The sequence below is a fragment of the Chiloscyllium plagiosum genome, unplaced genomic scaffold (assembly GCF_037043375.1).
Source record: "Chiloscyllium plagiosum isolate Xiang-an unplaced genomic scaffold, Cpla_swu_hap1 HiC_scaffold_21, whole genome shotgun sequence".
NCBI classification, from domain to species: Eukaryota; Metazoa; Chordata; class Chondrichthyes; order Orectolobiformes; family Hemiscylliidae; genus Chiloscyllium; species Chiloscyllium plagiosum.
The window spans coordinates 13,765,911-13,781,231 of NW_028270159.1; the positions used below are offsets into that span (position 1 = coordinate 13,765,911).

The following is a 15,321-nucleotide window of genomic DNA, read 5'->3' on the forward strand; positions in this document are numbered from 1 at the left end:
ACCTGACCTGCACACCTTCGGATTGTGGGAGGAAACCAGAGCACCCAGAGGAAAGCCACGCAGACACGGGGAGAATGTGCAAACTCCACACAGACACAGTCACCCGAGGCAGGAATTGAACTCGGGACCCCAGCGCCCGGTGAGGCAGCAGTGCTAACCACTGAGCCACTACGCCGCCCAATTAGGAAGAAAAGAATGGGATCTTCTTGAACATGTTGGCTGCTGGTCAAGGCATGGCCAGTCAACTTTACCTCTGAAGACAATGGCCATTTGAGGAAGAATTAAAACAAAGCAAACAGTGGAATTCTGGCAGGGTCACAATTTCTGTGGGCCCAAACAACAAAATCCACAAACAGAGAATTAATGTACACTCACAGTAGCAAGAGGAATAGGAGCAGCTACAAGGTTGGCTGCCATTTGCTAATCTTTAAAGGAGCTTTTTGACACTGTCGGAGACGATAATATAAGCAGATTAATAAGAGGAAGTTGAATGTGAACTTATAAAGGGGAAACATGCAGGTCCAGAGGGAAAGAATGGAGCTGTTTGGATGGTTCTATCAAAGAAGAAGCATTTGCTCAATGGGCTGAACGGTCTCCCTAAGTACAGTGCTGTTCTATAATTATTCACCTCTGCCTTTAGGATTGTAACATGAACAAAAACAACACCTTGCATTTATATATAGTCAATTCCTTTTGTCCCCATACCAGCAGGAATCGAATCTGTTTAAAGATGACCCAAAGCAAACAAAGAGGTATTAGCAACAGGTGACAGAAGGTTTACCAGTGGCAGGTTTCAGGCTGATTAAGGAGCAAAAAGAGGCAGAGAAATGTCAAAATGGCATTTCACAGCTGTGACTAGGCGGCTGATGACAGGATCCCCAATGGTAGGGAAATGGTTGGATTTGGAAACAGACTAGAGGCCAAGAATTGGAAGGGTGCAGCGTTCTCAAAGGTTTGGAAGAATTTACAGAGATCGAGAGACACAAGGAGGTGGGGAATATCCGAACAGTATTGATATACATACTGGCACATCCAGTGGCATTTCTATGGGAAGAGATGTGGACCTCAAGCAAGAAGGAAGAAGGGGGATAACAGACTGTTACACAATGGCTGAGGGATCTTGTATTTGTTACCACTGGAATTTAATTTTGCAAATGCATTTTCAAATTTAATTATGTGGCAAAAATATGACCCAAAACATCTGACAGCGCCTCACTAGAACATTTAACCAAACTGTCAAAAAACTTTTTAAGTAATAGGACAAGTTTGAGAAGATGATTCAGCAGCAGAAACTCCTACCTGTAAAAGTTGATTATAAATGCGCACACACACATATATAAGCACACTATATATATTTATCCCTACATCCATCTCCAGGGCAATGTCAGTAATGTAGTAATGTTACTGGATTAGAAATCCAGAGGCGTAAGCTAATGCTCTGGTGACAGGAGTTCAAATCTCAGAACGACAACTAATTGCTTTAATTCAGTGAAAAAATGTGGAATGTAATGTTAGTTTCAGCATTGTGACTGTAACACCAGACATCAATTATTGTTATAAATCCATCTGGTTCATTAATATCTTTAGGGAAGGAAATCTGCCACCCTTACCTGGTCTGGCCTACATGTGACTCCAGACCCACAGTGATGTAGTCATCTTTAAGTGACCTCTGACTCAGTTTGAGGGCAATTAGGGACGGTCAATTTCAAGTTACTAACCACATCCATGGATATGGGGATATCACAGGAACCTGGTAGATGATCAAGGAGAAAGTGAGGACTGCAGATGCTGGAGATCAGAGTCGAGAGTGTGGTGCTGGAAAAGCACAGCCGGTCAGGCAGCATCCGAGGGGCAGGAGAATTGACGTTTCGGGCAAAAGCCCTTCATCAGGAATCAGCCAGTGGTAGCTGGTCAGCCATGGTCTGGGTGGGGCTGGGTCTGGCGTGGGATGTTCTCTGGACAGTCAGTGTAGACTCGATGAGCTGAATGTACTGTAGGAATTCTATGGATCTAGAACAGGGAGCAGTATTGAGGGGCTGAATAGCCTAATTCCTACATTTTTGCTCCTAACGCACCATGAAAGCTTCAAAGACCATTGACTAAAGTCAATTTAGCTAAGGCTGCGGGATGCACAGCGCTGATGTTAACCTCCAAAAGACTCTGAATGCGGGGTCTGATGATGGCACGGGTTGATGTATTTGAAGCATTCTTCCCCTCACTAACTGCAAAGGCAGGAAACCGCAGTGGATGCTCTTGCCCGTTTTTAAGAAGTGCAGACACCCCACACATTCCCAGACACTCAAGGACAGTTTGAGATCTCGGGTGTTAGTTATGAAGCAAGGTTAAAAGTCTAACCCTTGGCCAGCTCAGATGCTGCCTGTCCCGCACTCTCGGTTCGACAGAGAAGGACCCCTGACTGAGCAGGTTGGGTCTAATTGTCTCCTCATTAGCCATTATCCGAGATGTCAGATGAGGCCTAGGGTGAGATTAAATGCTGCTGCAATATCATAGAACATTTCCTTATAAACAGATTTCTAATTTCAATACAGTCAGAGGCCTAAAGCTCCTTTCATTGTGGAATGCATACAAATCCCCTGCACTCCAGAAGCAATTATTCCACGAAGAGAGGCAAGAATAACAACACATGGTGCTCGACATATATAAATCATTCTTCTTTGAGAAAGTGATACTTTTAGTTTGGAGCAAAGTCATAACTAATATATGTGTGTGGTGTTTGCGTGTGGGGAGGGGTTCAAATTGGGGTCAAGTCCTCACAACTGCTCCCACTCCTTAGAATAAATGCAAAATACTGTCAACTTTGGAAACATGAAACAACCAGTGTCGATAGAAGACTTAGACCAGACTAAAAAAAAATTAACTCTGTTTCTCTCTCCACAGATGCTGCCAGCCCCAGTGAGTTTCTCCAGTGTGCCCCCACCCATCTCCCACTTGTTAAAGAAAAACATGAAACAAAAACAAAAGCAGACAGTGCTGGAAACATTCAGCAGCATCTGTACAGAGCGAAACAGAGTTAACATTTCGAGTTTGGCATGACTTCCCCAGCACCCGCAGTGATTTATTTTAAAATCACATGATTGCGTTCAGGATTATAGAGGGCAAAGTTAAACATCGGACTGTACACACAGCAATAACAGGGCGCTATTACTGTGTCTCATACCCCATAGGCAAAATATCATCACATCAGCAAAACAGTGCAGCAGTCAGTCACATCTCCATAGCAACAGCAGGGCTGGCTGAGACAGAAAGCGAGATGTTTCCTCACTACAAAGTAAGAAAGAACGTACTTTGTATGTAACAAACAAAAATAAACAAACAGAATGCTGGAGAAACTCAGCAGATCTGGCAGCATCTGTGAAGAGAGAAAGCAGAGTTAATGTTTTGACTCCAGTTCTCGAAGGTTACTGGACTCAAAATATTAACTCTGCCTTCTTTCTCTCACTATAGATGCTGCGCAGACCTTCTGAGCTTTTCCAGCAATTTAATTCTGTTAAGGAAAACCAAAGTACTGCGAATGTTGTAAATCAGAAACAACAGTAGAGGATGCTGGAGAAACTCAGCAGGTCTGGCAGCATCTGGAGAGAGAAATCACAGTTAATGTTTCCGGTCCATTTGACCCAAAATGTTAACGCTGATTTCTCTCCAGATGCTGCCAGACCTGCTGAGTTTCTCCAGCAATTTCACCTTGCTTTCTCTCTCACCAGATGCTGCCAGACCTGCTGAGTTTCTCCAGCAATTTCACCTTGCTTTCTCTCTCACCAGATGCTGCCAGACTAGCCGAGTTTCTCCAGCAATTTAATCCTGCCTGCTCTATCCACAGACTCTGCCAGACCTGCTGAGTTTCTCCAGCAATTTCACCCTGCTTTCTCTCTCCCCACAGACTCTGCCAGACCTGCTGAGTTTCTCCAGCAATTTCACCCTGCTTTCTCTCTCCCCACAGACTCTACCAGACCTGCTGAGCTCCCCCAGCAAAGTCTGGATGCTGTTGGCTTCGGATCTGCAGCATGAGGTTTTGTTTTTTTTGGGTTTTTTTTTAAAAACTCTGGACGGGGTAGAGAGTGTACCTCAGTGAGGGGCAGGTCGGGGTCCAGTTGGGTGAAGCTGTTCAGAACCACAGAGCCGGCATCTCCCGTCACCTCGAGTCTCACTCCGTCCCAGATCTGCTTCAGCCGCCGGGAGCCGTCAAACATCTTGGGACCGCTGGCCGCGCACTCATTGTGCAGCTCCGGCCACATCAGCCGGACCATGGGCAAGAAGGTTGCTTGACTCTCGGGCAGCTCTCTCACTCACTCACTCCACTCACTCACTCAGTGCCTGGGTTAAAGCCCTGCGGACAGAGAGAGACATCGTCCAGCTCCCCCCCCTCCGGGCTGCAGCAGGGAGGTGGAGAGGGGGAAAGCACTTATACAACAGCGCTGGATGTTCCCACAGAGAGCTGTACGCATCCAGCCACCTCTCACCGCTCTCAATGGGATGTGGCAGGGAGTCACACAGCCTGCCCAAGCACAGGGGAAAAAAAAATAGGCAGGAGTATGATGTCAGTGCTCCTGCAACCTCCCAACTCTGGACTGGATCACACACAGCTCCGGACTGGACTGAATTCCTCCCCCCACCCCCACAAACTTTCTCTAAAGTAGAAAACTCAGATTTGCGCTCCAACTCTGTCTCGTCAAACTAAGTGCTGTGAGGTTCGGAGGTTGAACGAAGCATAAGTGGCACAGTTTTCGATTAGATTCCCTACCATGTGGAGACAGGCCCTTCGGCCCAACAAGTCCACACCGACCCTCTGAAGAGTAAGCCACCCAGTTTCATTTCCCTCTCTCCAAATGCACCTAGCACTACGGGCAATTTAGCATGGCCAATTCACCTGACCTGCATATCTTTGGACTGTGGGAGGAAACCGGAGCACCCGGAGGAAACCCACGCAGACACGGGGAGAATGTGCAAACTCCACACAGACAGACACCCAAGGCTGGAATCGAACCTGGGTCCCTGGTGCTGTGAGGTAGCAGTGCTAACCACTGAGCCACCGTGCCACCCCAAGTGCAGAAATCAAGGACTGCAGACGCTGGAGATCAGACTGTGGTGCTGGAAAAGCACAGCAGGTCAGGCAGCATCCCTGTATAATTTAGGAGGGATTTACTGCAGGTGGGGTCAGGGGGATGGACGGACCTTTCGGTCCAACTCATCCACACCAACCACACGGTGGCTCAATGGTTAGTACTGCAGCCTCACAGCGCCAGGGACCTGGGTTTGATTCCAGCCTTGGGCGACTCTCTGTGTAGAATTTGCACATTCTCCCCGTGTCTGTGCCGGTTTCCTCCAGTGCAGGTCAGGTGAATTGGCCATGCTAGGTTGCCCATAGTGTTAGGTGCATTAGTCAGAGGGAAATGGGTCTAGGTGGGTTACTCTTCAGAGGGTCAGTGTGGACTTGTTGGGCTGAAGGGCCTGTTTCCACACTGTAGGTAATCTAATCTAATATTCTAAATTAATCAGGTCCCATATTCCAGCACTTGGCCCGTATCCATGTAAACCCTTCCTATTCATATACCCATCCAGATGCCTTTTAAATGTTGTAATTTCCACCCCCCCCCCCCCCCGACAATTGACACAGTGACTGAGGAGAAATTCCTTCTCAGAGTCAGTTGGATACTTTACCATAGAGGGTCTGTCGAAGCTGGTTGCAAAGATAATTCAAGTTTCAGAATAGATAGATTTTTAATCAATAAGGGAATCAAGGGTTAGGGCGGGAAAGGGGATTTCCTCTGGCAGCTCATTCCATACATGCACCAACCTCTGTGTGAAAAAATTGCCCCTTAGGTCCTTTTTAAATCTTTCCCCTCTCACCTTAAACCTATGCCTTCCACTTCATGAGGGGCATGGATAGGGTAAACAGACAGGGGATGGGGGCTGCTGGAATCTGTATTGAAACCACAAATTGCTGGAGCCCACACAGGGTCAGGCAGCCACCATGGAGAGAGAGTAAGTTAATGTTTCCAGTCAAGATGACTCTTCAGCGCTCTGATGAGTTGTCCAGACTCGAAATGTTAGCTTGCTCTCTCTCTCTCCGTCTCTCCCCACACAGAGGCTGCCTGACCCACTGTAATTTCCAGCACTTTTTGTTTTTCAAAACAGACACAGACCATTCACCCCATCGAATCTGCTCTACTATTCAATGAAATCCCAGCTGATCTGATAATCAAAGAACAGTAAAGTACAGAAACAGGCCCTTCAGCCCTCAAAGCCTGTGCCAACACATTTTGCCCTTCCATACTAAAACTGTCTTAACTTACAGGATCCGTGTCCCTCTATTCCCTCAAATTCACTTCCCACCCTAACCCTTGATTCCCTTTCTGATTAAAAATCCATCTATCTGAACCCTGAATTATCTTGACAACCCAGCTTCGACAGCCCCTCTCTGGTAAAGATTCCAACTGACTCCTCCTCAGTCATGTGTTAAATGGGGGATCCCTTCTTCTTACATTATGCTCTTGGGTCCTAGATTCTCCCATAAGGGCATATAACCTTTTCATATCTACCCTGTCAAGCTCTCTAAGAATCTCATACATTTCAGTAAGGTCACCTCTCATTCTCCTAAAGCCTAATAAGTACAGGCCTAATCTACTCAACCTCTCCTCATAAGACGTAAATCGAGAGTGTGGTGCTGGAAAAGCACAGCAGGTCAGACAGCATCCGATGAGCAGGAGAATCGATGTTTCAGGCATAAGCGCTTCATCAGAAATGAGGCTTGTGGGCCAAGGGGCTGAGAGATAAATGGGAGGGGGTGGGGCTTGGGAGGGAGGTAGAAGGACATGCAGGTCTTGGGCCTCCTCCATTACCAAACCCTAACCACTGTGCCTAGAGGAAGAAAGCCTCATTTTCCGCCTTGGAACTCTGCAACCAGATGGGATCAATGTGGATTTCAACAGTTTCCTCATTTCCCCTCCCCCTCAGATTATCCCAGTCCCAAGCGTCCAACTCGGCACCACCCTCCTGACCTGTCCATCACCTTTCCCGTCTGTCCGCTCCACCCTTTTCTCTGACCTATCACCTCTGCCCAGCTTCATCTACTTATCACATTCCCATCTACCTTCCCCCCAACCCACCCCCCTCCCATTTATCTCTCAGCACCCCTGGCCCAAATGTCTCATTCCTGATGAAGGGCTTATGCCCGAAACGTCGATTCTCCTACTCCTCGGATGCTGCCTGACCTGCTGTGCTTTTCCAGCACCACACTCTCGACTCTGATCTCCAGCATCTGCAGTGCTCACTTTCTCCTCATAAGGCATAAGCCAAGTGAACCTTCTCTGGACTGCCTCCAATGCCATGATACCTTTCCTGGATACAGAGCTTAAAATTGTTGACAGTATCCCAGATGTAGTCTGACTAAATGCGAGGTGCTGCATTTTGGGAAAGCAAATCTCACCAGGACTTATACACTTAATGGTAAGGTCCTAGGGAGTGTTGCTGAACAAAGAGACCTTGGAGTGCAGGTTCATAGCTCCTTGAAAGTGGAGTCACAGGTAGATAGGATAGTGAAGAAGGCCTTTGGTATGCTTTCCTTTATTGGTCAGAGTATTGAGTACAGGAGTTGAGAGATGTTGTGAAACTTGAAAGGGTTCAGAAAAGATTTACAAGCATGTTGCCAGGGTTGGAGGATTTGAGCTATAGGGAGAGGCTGAACAGGCTGGGGCTGTTTTCCCTTGAGCGTCGGAGGCTGAGGGGTGACCTTATAGAGGTTTATAAAATCATGAGGGGCATGGATAGGATAAATAGACAAAGTATTTTCCCTGGGTGGGGGAGTCCAGAACTAGAGGGCATAGGTTTAGGGTGAGAGGGGAAAGACTTAAAAGAGACCTAAGGGGCAACTTTTTCACACAGAGGGTGGTGCATGTATGGAATGAGCTGCCAGAGGGAGTGGTGGAGGCTAGTACAATTGCAACATTTAAAAGGCATCTAGATGGATATATGAATAGGAAGGGTTTGGAGGGATATGGACCAGGTGCTGACAGGTGGGACTAGATTGGATTGGGATATCTGGTCGGCATGGACGAGTTGGACCGAAGGGTCTGTTTCTGTGCTGTACATCTCTATGACTCCATGACAACTGCCTTGTATAGTTTTAGCAAAACCTCCTTAGTATTATACTCCATTCCCTTTGAAATAAAGGCCATTGTTCCATTTGGATGTACCTACTTCACACAGAGAGTGGAGGGCATTTGGAACGCGTTGCCAGCAGAGGTGGTAGAGGCAGGCACGGTATATTCATTTAAGATGCATCTGGACAGATGCATGAGTAGGTGGGGAGCAGAGGGATACAAATGCTTAGGAACTGACTGACAGGTTTAGACAGTACATCTGGATCGGTTCAGGCTTGGAGGGCCGAAGGGCCTGTTCCTGGGCTGTAAATTTTCTTTGTTCTTCTTTGTTCTTTATACTGCGTGGACTGCAGAGGTTCAACTTCTTGAGGGAAAGAAAATGCTGGCCCAGCCAGCAACGCCCATGTCCCATAAACAAATGAAAAGTAAAATAAACTAAACAGAGAAATTATTAAGATGCCTAGATATACATGGATTTGAATATTGTGTCAGCCATGGTTTCTCAGATAGCACACTCATCTCTAACTTACACAGTCGTGGGAGTAAGCCCCACTCCAGCATTTGAGACAACAATCCAGCGCAATACTGAGGAGTGCTACACTGTTGGCGGTGCTGGCACACTGACCTGAGACCTCACCTGCTTGCTCAGTCCCATGGCACTGTTATGGAGATGGGAAGGGAAGTTTGCCCCAGACTACTGAACAATGTTTATGCTTCAGTCAACATCACTGAAGCTCTATTTATTAATGAAAGTGGGCATCAGTAACTTAAGTCATCACTTAGCGTTCATCAACGTTAACCACACTGCTGTCGGTCTGGAGTCAAGTTTAGGTCAGACTGGATAAAGATGGCAGATTTCCTTCCCTGAAGTGAACCAGATGGGCTTTTTTGATAATGGTGACATGATCACAATGGGATTTAAACCAGCACATTAAGCCTGGGATTCTGGATTATTATATCCTGGAGTGTTATCACTATATGATCACCTCCTTTTGTGATTACATTGCTGTTTGTAGGAGTTTGCTCGGTCCAAATCAGCTGCCACGTTTTCTACATTATAATAATCACTACACTTAAAAAAAATGTTGGCTGTAAAGTACTTTGAGACATCTGTTAGCCATGAAAAACTCCATGCTAACGCAAGACCTCTGTTTTTACTTTAAATATGACAACAGTTGCTGCTCCAACTACCCTGGAATCCAAACTGCACTACCTACCTTCAGTGCTTCTAGGGCTGTGTACATCAAATAATTTTATGCTGGAAAATTGCGACAAACACTGACTGACATTCTCACCCTAATGCCCTCAATCCACCCTTGATACAACCCAACCCAGTGTCAACTAACAAACAGGTGAAAATGCTGCCAAATGCTTGGAGAGAGCAATAGAATTAATATGTTACAAAAAAAAACTCGACGCCTGATGGGCCATTGAGGAACAGACAGCTACAAGGACTGCTACAGGAAGGATATCATTAAACTGGAGAGGGCTCAGAAAAGATTTACTAGGACGTTGCCGGGAATGTACAGTTTGAGTTATAAAAATAAGACTGGAAAGGTTGGGACTTTTTTTTCACTGGAGCGCAAGAGGTTGAGGGGTGAGCTTATAGGGGTTTATAAAATCATGAGGGGCATGGATAGGGTAAATAGACAAGGGCCTTTTCCCAAGAGTATGGGGGTTAATAACTAGGGGGCATATTTTTTAAGCTGAGAGGAGAAAGATTTTAAAAAGGACATGAGAGGCAACTTTTTTACAGTGAATGCTTCGCGTGTGGAATGAACTGGCAGAGGAAGTGGTGGATGAGGGAACGCTTACAACATTTAAAAGACATTTGGATACATTTATAGGAAAGGTTTGGAGGGATATGTGCTGAGCACTGGCAAGCGGGATTAGTTTAGTTCGGGAACATGGTTGGACTGAAGGGTCTGTTTCCATGCTGTATTACTCTATGATTGTAGCTGGAAGTGAGCCTCTTAATTTTATTTCAGAATCTCTTCCCTTTCCTCACATAGCCCTGGCACAGGACGTGATGCTCGTGAAGTTTCCATTCTCAGTCCGTCTGCGATGAGGTTGCTTTATAAATGTACGGTGTTGTTGTTGAGTCATCCATGGGCTATTATGCTGCCCCCTGTGGTCAGCTCCAGAACAACATGCCCTTCAACAATAAAACTAAATAATTAGCAGCAGGAGTGGGTCTTTGGTCCTTTAGAACCTGCACCATCAAATCAACAAGATTATGACTGGTTTTTTACCTCTACCTCACCTTCGTGCACTACCCCATCCTATAACTGTCAAGAATTTGTCGACCTTTCTCTTGAATAAAATCAGCAACTGGGATTGCAAAATTTAACCCTTCACTTTCTCAGCTTGGAGGTAGTGCAAGAAGCTAGTGAATGAAGAAGTTGCATTTACGTAGCGCCTTTCATGACCTAATGATGTTGTCTAGCCCCCGACAGCCAATGAAGTAATGCTGAAACGTAGGAAACACAGGAGGCCAGCTTACGCACAGCAAGATCCCACAAGCAGTAACAGGCGAACGGTCAGTTGATCTTGTTTTTGGGTGATGTTGGTGGAGACATAAATATTGCAATAATTCCTGGAGAGGGTGGAACAATGGAGTCAGTTGGTGGCAGAAAGATGCTGTACTGAGGAGAGTGATGGTGGTGGTGGGGGGGGGGGGAGCTGCACTCTCTGAGCAGCCGACATTAAACCAAAGCCTTGGTTACCTTCCCACGTTAACATGAAGGATCCTTTTTTTCTTGAGGGCTGGCGGGGGATATCGCGTCAAATATCTCTCTGCTCCTTGTGGGATCCTGCTGTGCACAACCTGGCTTCTGCTTTTCCTACAGCGCGGCAGTGACTACGCTGTTGAGAAACAGCCCACACTTGCGGTAGGGTTGGCCGGCTGGGGTGGGGTTTTTTTTTTCTCCCTCTGTGTTCACCTGAATCCCCCCACCCCGTGTTAATTGATTGGGTGAACAATCCAAAGCAGCCTGTGGGTGACTGAGGCAGCACAGAGACAACACGTGCCCTCCCTTGAAAAAGGAAATGTTTGCAGGATCAAGGGGAAATAGGACCTGTACAGGAGTGAGGGGGTGAATGGCCTCCTTGTAGAATCATAGAATCCCCAGTCCTCACTCTCTCCTGTGTGTGTGTTTAAGTGTGTAGGTGTGTATAAGTGTGTGTGTGTAGGAGAAAGTGAGGACTGCAGATGCTGGAGATCAGAGCTGAAAATGTGTTGCTGGAAAAGCGCAGCAGGTCAGGCAGCATCCAAGGAGCAGGAGAATCGACGTTTCGGGCATGAGCCCTTCTTCAGGAAACTGTGTGTGTGTGTATAAGTATGTGTGTAGGTGTACGTTGGTATGTGTGCAGGTGTGTGCGTATATGTGCGTCTTTATGTGTGTGTGTATATGTGATATGGTTCAATGGAGGTGACAGATGGATAGAGCTGGCTAGAGGCTAAGCTGAACCCCTATGTCTGTGTGACTTCAATGATAATGATAAAGGCAATGAATGACATTGGTTGGTCAGACCAGGTAAGGATGGCAGATTTCTGTTCTTAAAAGGCATTAGTGAAGCAGATGGGTTTTTGACAACAACCAATGACCCAATGATAGGTCCAGGAATATAATGTGAGGAATACTAGAGCGTGGAAGTGACAATACCTGCATTGAGACAGATATGAGCAGAACTGAGGGTCAGCAGCACAACTTGAATCTAGGGCAGTCTTGGTGAAGGTGAGAGCCCTGGGACACACATGTAACTTGGATCAATACCTTCTCAGTACGGCTCCATTAGAGAATCTCAAACACAAAGCAGTGTGAGAGGTGAGAGCATAATTCTGAAGCAAGACCTGCAAATGCTCACACCATCAGTGACATCCATGTCATCAATCAGAGATGCCTCTCGCTGGTGTTCCACTGGTCAAACTCTCTCTCCAAACACAGGGTAACTTGGCAAGAGCAGAATCTATAATTGGACAATGGGAGTTTCAGATATACTGCTCAATGCTATCATAAATAAACATGTGGGTGCACATCTTTAATTCCAATGACTACACTGAGAACTTCTTTATCTGAACACCTATTAAAATCACTTTCCAGTCTGGCAAGTTCTTCAGAACTCACGTTGATAAGAAATGAGGAGAATGTGACTGAGATGCTCAGGAAACACCCAATGGAAACATTCAGGATATTTCTGTGATGCAGTTGATTGGTATCGATCAAACTGGTACAAGTCAAAAGACATTTTTAGCACAGCACGTTCTCTGGAGATTTGAGAACTGCGCGTAGGTCGATATTGTACAATAACAGCGACGTGGTGTAACAGTTCTCTAAAACATTCAGACAAATGAAAACTCCAGCAGTTTCAGTCCACTGATCCAGCAACTCTGTGGTTTATATGTGAGTGCATTACATCTATGTGTCAATGTCTTTTAAAATCAAGATCACGCACTCGCTATGTTTCAAGGTCATACATAAGACCTATTGCAATAAATGGCTGGTAAGCTACTCACCCATGGACTGTTTCACAAAGCGACCTCTATTCTCATCCCATCTCCCTTTGAAATACATACACACTCACTTTCAGCATGGCTGTACTAGACTGGACTTGAGCACAAAATCCAGAGTCTAACACTTCAATGCATCCCTGAGGGAGGGCTGTATAGTCAGCAATGCTGTCTTCTGGATGAGACGTTTAGCTGAGGCCCCTAATGTCAGCTCAGGTGGACGTGTAAGATTCCAAAGCACTATTCTGGACAAGAGCAGGCGAGCTATCTGGGTGTCCTAGCCAGTATTTACCCCTCAATCAACATCGCAACAAAATAGATGACCTGGTCATGATCACATTGCTGATTTTAGGAGCTTGCTGTGTGCAAATTGGTAACCATTAACAAAAATGATTATGCCTCAAAATTATTTCACTGGTTGAAAATTCTTTTGGGATAACCGCTGGAAGTGCAAAGCACTGTATAAATGAAGTTATAAATCACACAACACCAGGTTATAGTCCAACAGGTTTAATTGGAAGCATTAGCTTTCGGAGTGCTGCTCCTTCATCAGGTGGTTGTGGAGGAGCAGCGCTCTGAAAGCTTGTACTTCCAAGTAAACCTGTTGGACTATAAACTGCTGTTGTGTGATTCTTAACTTTGTCCACCCCAGTCCAACACCGGCACCTCCAAATCATGTATAAATGAAAGTCTTTCAGTTTTTTTCTCTCCAGTGATCTCAAGTCAGAATCCAGGAGAATGCTTAGTCTTTGTCCATTGAGGAACATTAAATTCAGGTATGAGACTTCAAGCAGACACCTACTCTTACTGAGAGGGACAAACATATTATGGACATGAGCCCACATGTGGGATCTTCCTGTTCCGTACTGCTTAGTGTGCCCTTGTTACCTATCATCCTTTTTCAGTGTAATTTATTGTCCTTCTTTCAGTGTGGTTTCACCACGATACAGCACAAGGTCCTGCAAGGTCCACCCGTGTTGTCACTTGGGTGAACCAGTTGTTTGGAATGCGAGGCTGAACAGAATGAACGGGCTGGTTAATCTTCACAAAACCGTGCTGCTTCAGTAACTTCCCTCTGACTTTCCTTAACCTTCTTCCCATGCTGCTTAAAACATAAACTGTTTACTCCTATTAATTTCGACCCAACAGCCTCATCGATAAGGGGTCCATGTCCACCACGCACTCCCAGGGGGGTGTGAGAGCGTGAGGGGAGAGGGTGTCAGTCACCCTCCGGGATGGTGAGACACTGAGGGAGTCAGTCTTTTCATTAAAGGGGCGGCTCAGTGGTTAGCACTGCCACCTCACAGCACCAGGAGCCCGGGTTCAATTCCACCCTCGGGTGACTGTCTGCATGGAATTTGCACATTCTGCCCTTGTCTCAGTGGGTTCCCTTTAAGTCAGTTAAGTGGATTAGCCCATAGTGTCCTGGGATGTGTAGGGTGGGTGGGGTATCCATGTGAAATATCGGGTTACAGTTTGGGGGAAGGGTCTTTGTGGGTTACTCTTCAGAGGGTGAGTGTGGACTCGATGGGCTGCTTCCTACTAAAGGGATTCTATGGTCACTATTACTTGCTGTTTGTGGGAGCTTGCTGTGCATAAATTGGATGCCATTTCCTTTATTACATTGCAATAGCGAATGCACCGCAAAAACAATTCTGTGACTGAAAAGTAAAAAAAATCACACAACACCAGGTTATAGTCCAACAGGTTTATTTGGAAGCATCAGGTAAATGAAGGAGTGTCGCTCCGAAAGCTAGTGCTTCCAAACAAACCTGTTGGACTTAACCTGGTGTCGCATGATTTTTAACTTTGTCCACCCCAGTCCAAGACCGGCATCTCCACACCTTGACTGAAAAAGGCGCAACAGGGGAAGGTCACTGTCTATCCTCTCCCAGCATCAGTCCATAGAGGAGCTGAAAACTGTCAAATGTCTGGAGCGAGTGTATGCACCTGACAAAGGAATCTACATTGTCAAGATCGAGGGCGTTGAAATTGTATTGTGGTCACTCACAGTGGAACATGCGCAAAGAGAAATGCTGATTTCTACTGCACTCTTCGTAATTTCTGATTAGAAATGTTTTGGCCTTAGTTGTATACCAACCATGGAATGAATATGGCAAATACCGAGTCTATTGTAATTACCCTGTGTGGAACATGCTGTATGGAGACACGTTGAATTTGATTGCAAATAGTATAATATTCAAGCTGTAACATTTTGTGATGTATTTTCACATATTTTACGAATAAAGAATATTTTTGGAAAATAAAAGAACGTACAGTACTTTGGGGTGTCCAGTGATCATGAAAAGCGCTATATAAATGCAAGTCTTCCTTTGTTTGGTTATGGTAATTGACTAATACACATTATTTTTCTCAATTTACTGTAGACAAGGACAAGACTCTGCTCAGATCAACACAATTAGCAACATGCATTAATTAGAATGCATTTGTTATTGACAGTTCAGGAGACTGAGGTTAGTGATCTTTTCCCATGTTAGGGTTGGGGAATCCCCTAAGCGGAAGATGAGGATTACCCTGAACAAGAGGGAAATGTGAACTCTCCCCTGCAGTGAGTGAGGGAGGGAGGGAGTGGGTTGGGGAAAGGGAAGGTTTGCTACAATTGGTCTTAGTATTTCTGAGCTGGAAGCAGTAAATATCAGGCCAGTGTTCTTTGCTCCAGTGAGTCATGCTGGA

At 45.8% G+C, this 15,321-nt stretch overlaps 1 protein-coding gene across 4 annotated transcripts in view; it reads right to left on the reverse strand.

Annotated features, from left to right (window-relative positions):
- LOC122564935 (ral guanine nucleotide dissociation stimulator-like) overlaps nt 1-15,321 on the reverse strand; it is a 185,706-nt gene that overhangs the window by 50,591 nt on the left and 119,794 nt on the right. Inside the window, exon 1 of one of the 4 annotated variants that reach the window (XM_043720432.2) lies at nt 4,083-4,482. The exons of 2 other annotated variants lie outside the window; for them this stretch is intronic. In XM_043720432.2, the coding sequence (XP_043576367.1) occupies nt 4,083-4,265 (183 nt within the window). In that variant the 5' untranslated portion in view covers nt 4,266-4,482. Of the gene's footprint in view, nt 1-4,082; nt 4,483-15,321 lie in introns of those variants that run through there. One more of the 4 variants, XM_043720429.2, reaches the window with a different exon arrangement.